At 41.1% G+C, this 10,817-nt stretch overlaps 2 protein-coding genes across 3 annotated transcripts in view; one reads left to right on the forward strand and one right to left on the reverse strand.

Moving 5' to 3' along the window:
• The window catches only part of LOC123499183 (peptidyl-prolyl cis-trans isomerase-like 1), an 8,500-nt gene extending 979 nt beyond the window's left edge, over positions 1–7,521 (forward strand). The window contains exons 1-4 of one of the 2 annotated variants that reach the window (XM_045246893.1): positions 2,007–2,257; positions 4,362–4,495; positions 4,794–4,991; positions 6,527–7,521. In XM_045246893.1, coding sequence (XP_045102828.1) covers positions 2,205–2,257; positions 4,362–4,495; positions 4,794–4,991; positions 6,527–6,642 — 501 coding nt within the window. In that variant the 5' untranslated portion in view covers positions 2,007–2,204 and the 3' untranslated portion in view covers positions 6,643–7,521. Of the gene's footprint in view, positions 1–2,006; positions 2,258–4,361; positions 4,496–4,793; positions 4,992–6,526 lie in introns of those variants that run through there. The other variant, XM_045246899.1, reaches the window with a different exon arrangement.
• Positions 7,522–8,061: 540 nt separating this feature from the next.
• LOC123499177 (EKC/KEOPS complex subunit TPRKB-like) lies at positions 8,062–10,778 on the reverse strand. Its single transcript, XM_045246882.1, has 5 exons — positions 10,576–10,778; positions 10,385–10,541; positions 9,783–9,905; positions 9,162–9,287; positions 8,062–8,563 (listed from the first exon to the last, which is right to left on the reverse strand). The coding sequence occupies exons 2-5, from the start codon at positions 10,523–10,525 to the stop codon at positions 8,417–8,419; spliced, it is 537 nt and encodes a 178-aa protein (XP_045102817.1). The 5' UTR covers positions 10,526–10,541; positions 10,576–10,778; the 3' UTR covers positions 8,062–8,416.
• Positions 10,779–10,817: the final 39 nt, after the last annotated feature.

Below are 10,817 nucleotides of genomic sequence, written 5' to 3' on the forward strand. Positions count from 1 at the left end.
GATTTTTTATTTCAAGCCGTAGCGAAGTGTTTGTGTTTTCAAAAAATAGTTTATGATGAAAAAACAGTGTAAGGCTCCTGATAAGCTAAACATGTGGACTTTAAGAGTGATTTATAGCACCGTTAAACTGTTGAAAACCGACATTTTATAAATAATTATTTTTTTAGTTGAGCGTCCTACCAAGGTGTAATACTTTCTGAAGGTAGTTCATATTGTTAAAAAGTGTTATCGATCCTGTTGAATAAGATTGGTGGGCTTTAGAATGGTTTCTAAGCATGTCGATGTTATAACACTTTTATTTACGGTATTTTTGAAATATTTTCTTATTGCTCAGTCCGGTGATGTGTTTTGTATTTTTAAAGTTAGTTTCGATTGATGGCAAGTCAAAATTTCATAAGCATTCGTGTCTAGCTGCCTTTTTGGGAATTGACATTTTCAAAATGGTTTGCGATACGTAAATATGTGACGTCATCAACGGGGCGCCCACTGCCTGGACCCAGACCCAGACCCAGACCTGGCTCCCTCCCGCCCGCTGGCTGGGGTGTGTTTGTGGGCGCGCGCGCGCGCGTGTGTGTGTGTGTGTGTGTGTGTGTGTGTTTGGGTGGGTGGGTGGTGTGTGTGTGTGGGTGTGGGTGTGTGTTTGGATTGCCGTACTCATGATGATACTGTGTGTGTGTGTGTTTGGGTGGGTGGGTGGATGTGTGTGTGTGTGTGTTTGGATTGCCGTACTCATGATGATACTGTGTGTGTGTGTGTGTTTGGGTGGGTGGGTGGATGTGTGTGTGTGTGTGTGTGCGTGTGTGTTTGGATTGCCGTACTGATGGTGTTACTGTGTGTGTGTGTGTGTTTGGATTGCCGTACTCATGATGATACTGTGTGTGTGTGTGTGTGTTTGGATTGCCGTACTCATGATGATACTGTGTGTGTGTGTGTGTTTGGATTGCCGTACTGATGGTGATACTGTGTGTGTGTGTGTGTGTGTGTGTTTGTATTGCCGTACTCATGATGATACTGTGTGTGTGTGTGTGTGTGTGTTTGGATTGCCGTACTCATGATGATACTGTGCGTGTGTGTGTGTGTGTGTGTGTGTGGCAGTACTGATGGTGATCATGAATACTGTGTGTGTGTGTGTGTGTGTGTGTGTGTGTGTGTGTTTGTGCGTGTGGCAGTATTGATGATTATGAATACTTTGTGTGTGTGTGTGTGTGTGTGTGTGTGTGTGTGTGTGTGTGTGTGTGTGTGTGTGTTTGGATTGCCGTACTGATGGTGATACTGTGTGTGTGTGTGTGTGTGTGTGTGTGGCAGTACTGATGGTGATCTTGAATATTGTGTGTGTGTGTGTGTGTGTGTGTGTGTGTGTGTGTGTGTGTGTGTGTGTGTGTGTGTGTCTGATTCACTGTTTGTTTGATCTGCTGCAGTCTCTGACGAGACAGCCAGACGTTACCCTACAGAACGAGCTCAGAGCTCATTATTTCCGATCTTCGGATAGGCCTGAGACCAGGCACACACCACACACCGGGACAACAAGGTCACAACTCCTCGATTTACATCCCGTACCTACTAACTGCTAGGTGAACACCACCTACACGTCAAAGGAGACACACCCAAATATCTCCACCCGACCGGGGAATCGAACCCTGGTCCTCTGGCTTGTGAGTGCATGCGTAACTGTGCCTCCATTACCACTGAGTTATTAAGTTATTGGAGTTTTACCTGTCACTTTATTTTTCTTAGTTTTTTCCTGTGTGTGTGTGTGTGTGTGTGATAGTACTGAAGAGTGAGTGAAAATGGTACGTGTTCTAAAGACCAAAAAGGCTTCTGTCAGTTTAGCACGTGATAATAACAACAATGATAATAATAATAGTAACAATAGCAATAATAATAATAGTAATAATAATAATAATAATAATAATAATAATAAGAAGAAGAAGAAGAAGAAGAAGAAGACAAACAACAATACACTTTTTTTTCATTCAAACATGAACGTAAGATGTAAACAAAACTCGCGTGTCAAAACCCACCGCCACCAGCGACCCACCATCACACCACACCAACCCATTACTCCTCCCCTGCTGAGTGTTGGTGGGCGAGACTTTAGCACTCCGTAGAGGCACCCTTGAGGCACACCACCCCAGACACACCGCCAAGGGGAGGAACTGCAGAGGGAGATAGGGCGGCGTGAAGAGGCACCCCCAGTCGCCACCATGTCCATCCCTGACAAGTCCTGGCAGCCTCCCTACGTGGTATTGGAAACCTCGTGAGTGTCCTGCTGCCTCCTCCTTTTTTTTTTTTTCTCTCTTTTTTTTTACAGTTTTTTTATGATAATTCTTCCAGCATTTCTAAGCCCATTTTACCCTACCATAAATTGATAATAACTCCAGGACAGAATTTAGGCTTGGTTTTCCCACCCTAAGCTTGTTAGACATAGGGAAGAAGAAATATAAGATAGGGTATATTGGTTGAAACTGCAAATTTAGTGATAATTGATATTTTTAATGATGCTTTTATTGTATAGCCTTTCCATTGTCAGCTCATGTGTCTTGTCTTGCCATGGGTCTTGTCTTGCCGTGGGTCTTGTCTTGCCATGTGTCTTGTCTTGCCATGGGTCTTGTCTTGCCGTGGGTCTTGTCTTGCCATGTGTCTTGTCTTGCCATGGGTCTTGTCTTGCCATGGGTCTTGTCTTGCCGTGGGTCTTGTCTTGCCATGTGTCTTGTCTTGCCGTGGGTCTTGTCTTGCCATGGGTCTTGTCTTGCCATGGGTCTTGTCTTGCCGTGGGTCTTGTCTTGCCATGGGTCTTGTCTTGCCATGGGTCTTGTCTTGCCATGGGTCTTGTCTTGCCATGGGTCTTGTCTTGCCATGGGTCTTGCTTAACTGTTTTTGCATGTCACTATTTTTTTTACCATTTTTTTTATGATAATTGGTACTTTTAACAATCTCTCTCCTCTACAATCTTTCCATCACAAGCTAATGTGTTGTGTTGTGTGGTGTGTGTGTGACTGTGCGTGCTTAACTGTCTCCATTACTACAGAGTTATTGATTTTGATAGTGGAGTTTATACCCTATCACTTTTATTTATTTATTACAATTTTTTTTATGATAATTGGTATTTTTAATGATATATTTCTTGTATAGTCTCTCCATCATTGTGAGTGCATGCGTAACTGTGCCTCCATTACCACTGAGTTATTAAGTTATTGGAGTTTTACCTATCACTTTGTTTTCCTTTATTTTTTGCTGTCTTTTATGATAATTAAACAATCTATTTCCTCTACAGTCTTTCCATCATAAGCTAATGTGTCAGGTACTGGAGTTTTACCTATCACTTTGTTTTCCTTTATTTTTTGCTGTCTTTTATGATAATTGGTACTTTTAAACAATCTATTTCCTCTACAGTCTTTCCATCATAAGCTAATGTGTTGTGTTGTGTCTGCTTGCTACTGTCTCTTTCACCAGTAGTCATTAATCTGGGTATTTATGGAGTTTTAACCTGTCACTTTTTTGCCGTTTTCATGATAATTGGTACTTTTTATGTCATTGTTATCATTCTACTATGTTACTTTATTTATTTCATTGCACAGCTTACCAAAATGTGAGGTGTGACATCAAGACCAAAAAATGAATAGATAGATAGGAGATAGAGAAGTGCAGTCTAATAATAACACAAAACAGTTGATGTATTTCTTCTATAGTCTTTCCATCGCAAGGTAATGTTTTTTTTTTTAGCTATTTTGAGGTTCATTTAGGTTAGCGTGGTAGATTAGGTTAGGTTTGTGTATTGCTTGGCTCTTTCATCAGTCTCAACATGGCTTTCCTTCCCCTCCTCAATATACAAAGCTCCTTATTCTGAGTCACTTGAGCCCTTATATACCTGCTGTTGATTATGTATGATGACACCTAAAGTTTGATATGATGAAGTAAGCTTGGTTTGGCTGGTTTGGGTAAGTTAAATCTAATTGATTTGGTTGTTAGGTTAATTTTTTTAGGTTAGATTGGCTTAGATGGTCGGGTATGACAGCCACCACAGCTCAAGACAAGACGTGAACAGCAGCTCACGCCCTTACCCTGGTCCCAAGCCAAACACATCTCTCCCAGCCAAGCCCCCTGCCTCTCCCTGCTAGAATAAGAGAAAAAGAGAGAGAGAGAGAATAAACAAGGGGAAGGAGGAATAAGAGGAGAGAGAGAAATAGGAATTAAAGGATGAAGAAGACAAATGAACAAGAAAATGAAAAAAAAGTGAATATGGATAGGAAAAGTAAAGGTTAAAAGAGAGAGAGAGAGAGAGAGAGAGAGAGAGAGAGAGAGAGAGAGAGAGAGAGAGAGAGAGAGTAGGTATCCTGTATTAAGGTGTGTCTTGCCTGCAGGATGGGTGACATCACACTGGAGCTGTACTGGAAACACGCCCCCAACACTTGCCGCAACTTTGCCGAGCTGTCCCGCCGCGGCTACTACAATGGCTGCAAGTTCCATCGCATCATCCGGGACTTCATGATTCAAGGTGACGCACTTCACCACCACCACACCACCACCATTATCACACCTAACCACTACCACTACCACCACCACCCATCACCATCACCACACCTAACCACTACCGTCACTATCACCACATCACTGCCACCACCACCACCACTACCATCACTATCACCACCACCACTGCACCAACATCACAACAACCAGTACCACACACACCACACACCACCACCATTGCCACTACCACTACTCCTCCTAATCACCACCACAACCATCACCACCACCACCACCACCACCACTACCACTACCCACTCCTCCCACAGGCGGCGACCCAACAGGCACAGGGCGAGGTGGGGCGTCTATATACGGGAAGCACTTCAATGACGAGATACATGAGGAACTGAAGCACACCGGGGCGGGGCTGCTGTCCATGGCCAACGCGGGGCCGGACACTAACGGCTCCCAGTTCTTCCTGACCCTGGCGCCGACACAGTGGCTGGACAGCAAGCACACAATATTCGGTGAGTTTTCAATTTTTATTTTTTATTATTATTTACTACGTTTTGGTTTTCACAGGAATTTATGGGCTAAAGGAGATGTTTTTTTCTTTGCTTTTGCTTTGGGTATTTGCTTGCTTGCTTGTTGTTGTTGTTGTTGTTGTTGTTGTATTTGTTGATTTTGCTGTTGTTGAGAGATTGGAAGCAAGAAAGAGAAAGATTGAGGTTTGATTTTATGTTTATGAGAATAGAAAGGAGAGATAGAAAGTTTGAGGCTTGACTGTTGATGTTGTAGGGAGACTGGAAGGGAGAAAAAGATTAAGGCTTGATTGTCTGTTGTTGTTGTTGTTGTTGTTGTTGTTGTTGTTGGGAGACTGAAAAGGAGAGAGAATGATAGAGGCTTGATTGTTGTTGTTATTGTTCTTGTTAGGAGATTGGAAGGGAGAGAAGGATTGAGGTTTGATTTTGTTGTTGTTCTTGCTGCTGTTAGGAGATTGGAAGAGAGAGAGAGAGAGAGAGAGAGAGAGAGAGAAAAGGAAGAAGCAGTGAGATTTGTTTGTTTTATTAATGGAGAGATAGGAAAGGAGAAAACAAAAGAGATATTTATTTTACTGTTATTAGAAAAATGGAAGAGAGAGAAAAAGATTAAGGATAGGAAGAGTGGTATTTATTTTATTCTTATTATTATGAAAGTAAAGAAAAAAGGAAGGAAAAATAATGAGATGTTTATTTTAATGCTATTAGGAGAGGAAGGAGAGAAAGAGGAAAGAAAAGACAGTTAGATTTGTTTGTCTTATTAGTGTTATTTGGAGAGGAAGGGAGGCAGAAGATAAAGAAAATACTGGTTTGTTTATTTTATTATTATTATTATTATTAGCAGAGGAAAGGAGAGTAAGAGGAAAGAAAGGGAGTGACATTTGTTTGTTATTATCAGGAAAAGAACTAGGGAGAAAGATTAAAGGAAGGAAAATGAGTGAGATTGTTTATTTTATCACTACAGTTAAAAGCCTGTTAATCTGACAAGCTTTGGAGTGCACTGGGTTATCAGGATATGCCCTTTGAAACACTGTACATAAATGATTAAGTAGTAAGTATAAAGGAAAATGAGACGTGGGTGTGTTCCATGGGATGTTACCCGCTGACCTTCACCATCCTGTCCCCTCATTGCTTGGGACAGTCCATCACCTGTTGCAGTCTGGAGCATACAAAAATACCTGTCCACAGGAGACTGGCTGCTCTCTTCATACTAGACACTTTATAGGTTTTTCATAGAAGTAATGGAATTTTAAGTAAACTCTGGAACTCTCTGCCTGCTTCTGTATTTCTATCTTCCTACGACTTGACTCCTTGTAAGTTTCAAGACATTTGTTCCTTGATTTTGGCTACCAATTTATTACTACTTTTTAACGAAACTTAGTGGGCCTTTTTTTTAATATTTTGTTGCCCTTGACTCGCTTCTCTCCTGCATAAAAAAAAGTAGGCAAGAGGAGGAGAGAGAAAGAAGAGAGGCCACAGAGTCCAGAGAGCTTTATTTATCAACTTTCCGTTCTCCCCTGCAGGTCGAGTATCTGCCGGGATGCAGGTGGTGAAGCGGATGGGGCTGGTGGAGACTGACAATGGTGACCGGCCAGTGGATCCCGTCAAGATCAAGCGAGCGTACGTCAAGATGCACTGACACTGACGGCCTTGGTGCAGCGGGGAGGAGGTGCGGCAAGTGAATGAATGTACAAACAGTTTCTTGACTTGGTGTTGTGTTAGTCGTTGGTTTTAGTGGGAGAGATTAGTATGACATTATGGAGACGTGTGGCAGGGTCTATTATGAACATGCCTGCCTATTTCCACCTATTATCGCTATTTATATATTTGTCTAACCTTTCAAAAGCTCCCAAATGACTCAAAACTAACAGCCTGATTTCTGAGTCCATTACATTCATCTATTACTCTAAAAAACAATTCCTTTTTATCTTAAACCTCTTAATGAGTCTATTCCATTCATTTATTACTCTGAGAACCAATTTATTACAATCTCTTCTTTATATTATATCTAAACTCTATCAAGCTTAAACCCAGTATGAATCTATTTCATTTATCTATTACTCAGAGAACCAGTTTATTACAATCTTTCCTTTATATATCCAACTCTATCAAGCTTAAACCCAGTACGAGTCTATTTCATTTATCTATTACTCAGAGAAACAATGTATTATTATCTCTTGTTTATATCTACTGTATGAAGCTTGAGTGCATTGTTTCTTGTGTCCTATGAGAAGTGAAGGAGGTTGTGTGTTGGAAGGGATGCCGGCTGTCTCTATGGTCAGTGTCTGGTGTGTGTGCTAACTGCATCATTTTACTATCACATTGCTTTATTTATTTCATTGTATAACTTGCCAAATATGAGTGTGGCATCAAGACAAGAAGAAAAGTAGATGAATAGATAACAATACAGAAATACAGTCAAATAATAATAAAAACAATTGACATTTTTAGAATAAGATTTGAAATGTTTGATATAAGCATAATTTCATGAGATTTGATATAAAATGTTGCCAATGTACATGTTCTCTCCTTTCTTCCTGACATTAATTTATTACTGCTATGATGAAGAAAGTTGTAGATATTTATGTATATATCTCTGCTAAGTATATTCTAGAAAGTGTGAGGGGTGAAGTGTGAAAACTGGAGGTGCATGGTAGGGAACAGTGTTATTATGAAGGGGCAGGGGTGAACCAGTATATGCTGTGAGGCCTTGCTGTGGTGTCAGGGTTGGAGGAGGTGCAGGGTAGAGAACAGTGTCATTGTGAAGGGGCAGGGGTAAACCAGTGTGTGTTGTGGGGCCTTGCTGTGGTGTCAGGGTTGGGAACAGTCACATTATGAAGGGGCATGGGTGAACCAGTGTGTGTTGTGGGGCCTTGCTGTGGAAGTACCCTGCATTTGCTGTGGTGCATGAATGAAATAGGTGTAGGATAGGAAATTGTTAGTGGTGTGGGTCTTGCTGTAGGTGTGTTTGGCCAGCTGTGATGTGCCTGAGTGGTATGTAGTACAGTGGTCCACAAGACTGTCCCTCTCCACCAGTATATGATAATAAAACACAACATCACGGCATCACGCTATGTAATGAAACAAAGCACCACAATTATATGAAAGTAGAATGTACAAAAAAGATAAAGAATAGTACATGTCTCACTGAAGAAATAACAGTGTCCTGTACCAAAGCACTGAACTCTGGCATAGCTAAGTGAGGCGACAGTTACAGCTTTAGTGTCAACAAAATTAAAGTGAAACTGGGTAACAAGAACAAGAGATATGGAGACAGGACAAAGTAAATACAACTCGATAAATACAGACATTATCAAAGGAACCAATAAGTACAAACACTACATAGAAAACACAACAATACAAGTCATTGTTAAAACACACACACACACACACACACACACACACACACACACTCATAGGGTCAGGAAGTCTCGGCACGCCATGCGAGACACCACAGCCTCTAACAGACTCCCAACCTTAAGCTCCTCTGGTGTCACCTTGTATAACTCCTGCACTCGAGCCTCCTGTGTCAGGTCAGCCAGCTCTGACGTGTCCACAACCTGAGAGAGAGAGAGGTGTTGAGTTTTTTTTTTATCATGATTATCTTTAGTTTTAGTTTTATGCATCTTGTTTTTTTGTTTATTTTCTGTCATGGTCTTCTTGGTGTTTGATGTTTTGCTTTTGTTTTGCTTGGTCTTATTCTATTTCTTTCTTTCCATTCTTCTTTACCTTAATCTTCTTATTTCAACGTTTAATTTCATCTGATTTCATGTTATTTTTCTTTAGTATTCAATAGATTCTTTATTTTTGTTTTCTCTCTTTCAATTTAGCACAATTTTACCTTTTTATTTCAGTTTCAATCTTACCTCATTTAATTTTTCTGATATTACATTACCTTTCATTTAGTTTTTTTTTCTTTTCATTCTTTCATATCTTTCAATTTCATCTCATTATCTCATCTTTACATTCATCTTTTAACAGTTCCCAGTGTCATATGAGGAACAACAATGAGACCAAAGACTATCTATGACTACAAAGAGAAAGAACCATAAGCTATCTAATCCTATCCACTGGTTGTATTTGTTCTTGTATTCTGCAAGAACAAATATAACCAGTGAATATACAAAACTGTCACTGCTACCAGATAAAGAGACTAACCTTGCCATTGATTTGCTGTGTGATCTTGGTAACCTTGTCCTCCACCTCTTCCTCTGTCCCCAGCACCACAGCCAGAACCTCCTTGTCCTCCTCCCCCATTCCGAAGGTCTTAAGGGCATTCATTATCTAAAGAAGAGGCAATGTTGTCATCTTAACCCGGTGATTGCTGTTTGGTATATCTTTCCTCGTTTTCCAGCTACCTCTAATCTTTAAACTGGATAGAAACTGCAAAATGTGTTCTTTTTCACCTCTTTCCATCTTGTAAATGCTTATAAAATATTTCATTGATTCCTTTCAGTGGTGGTAATTTTTTTTTACATCACCGAGACACTGAGATGATAAAACAGATAAATAAATAATGACTTTTATGTTGCATAATAGGGGTGAGATGACTCTTGCATCATTTTGAACTGGTGTGTGTTGAGATGACTAAAAAATGACATGACCTTTAATACATAATAGAGGTGACATTCCAAAACAGCAAATATAGTGATGGGCCAGTGTGTGTGTATGTGTGTGTGTGTATCAGCAGTTAGTTTTTTTTTTTCTATTTATTGCACTTTTCTGTGTATATGTATGTTCTTTCTTTGTGTGTGTGTGTGTGTGTGTGTGTGCATTTACGTTCTTCTTGGTGGAGAGGTTAAAGATGACCTCGGTGTACAGGGAGCGTGTTGCCATCTTGCCAAGTGCTTGTGCCCTTACTGCCCTGTTGGCCGCCACCGCCACCTGGAACGGTGCCACCACCTGCAACAGTGGCAGTGACAGTTAGGTTTGCTTAGGCTAAGATTAGTACACTACTTACTGGATACTTGAATTTCAGAGCTGATCATCGAGAAATATTTAGCTATTGTCCTGAAATCAATGTTAAGGTTATTTCCATAATCCTCACACCACTAGCAGTAATAAATAATTGATTGAGGGCAGTGGTGTAGTGATAGGGGGCATGTTTCTCGGATGGCACAAGCAAAGCCACTGAAAATATTGATGTTCAGATTGTTATTTAAGACTTTGCAAAACTGAAAGCACGCAAAATATTACTTTAAAATTCATGTATGTGTAGAATATTACATGTAGTATACATACTAAACGAGTGTATTATACCTAATCTCACTTTATTACTTTCGGAAGCGGCATTTTCAGGTTTATCTCTCACTACGCCAGTAAGTCAGGGCAATTTCCAGAGCAATAGTCTAGACAACAGCAGCAGCACACGCATCACTCACCATCTGTGGCTGGATGAGGCTGGCTTCCACCTGCCCCGCCAGTATCAGTTTGCGCAGCGGGCCGGCGTTCTCCACCTCCCTGAACAGCACCAGGCGACACACCGTGCGAGCCTCGTCCTGCAGCACCACCGAGAACGCCATCCTGCCCACTCCCTGTCTCCTGTCACTCGCTGACCCCTGTCACTCGCTGCCTCCTGTCACTCGCTATCCGCCTTCCTGTTCCTCTTATGCTACTACCTTCTTTCCTCTGTCATTCACTTCAGGTTTTTCATATATATCACTGTTTCATTCACTTCCTCTCTGTCCCCTTGCAAATTGATACTGTGGCCGCTAACTTGCCTCTCCTGCCTCCGTACAGCCTACACGTGTGTCAGCGGGGTGGTAAACAATAATATTCATAACCCAGGCCTCTCTTTAAAGACGATCTCAAGTT

Source organism: Portunus trituberculatus, chromosome 8 (assembly GCF_017591435.1).
Source record: "Portunus trituberculatus isolate SZX2019 chromosome 8, ASM1759143v1, whole genome shotgun sequence".
Taxonomy (NCBI): Eukaryota; Metazoa; Arthropoda; class Malacostraca; order Decapoda; family Portunidae; genus Portunus; species Portunus trituberculatus.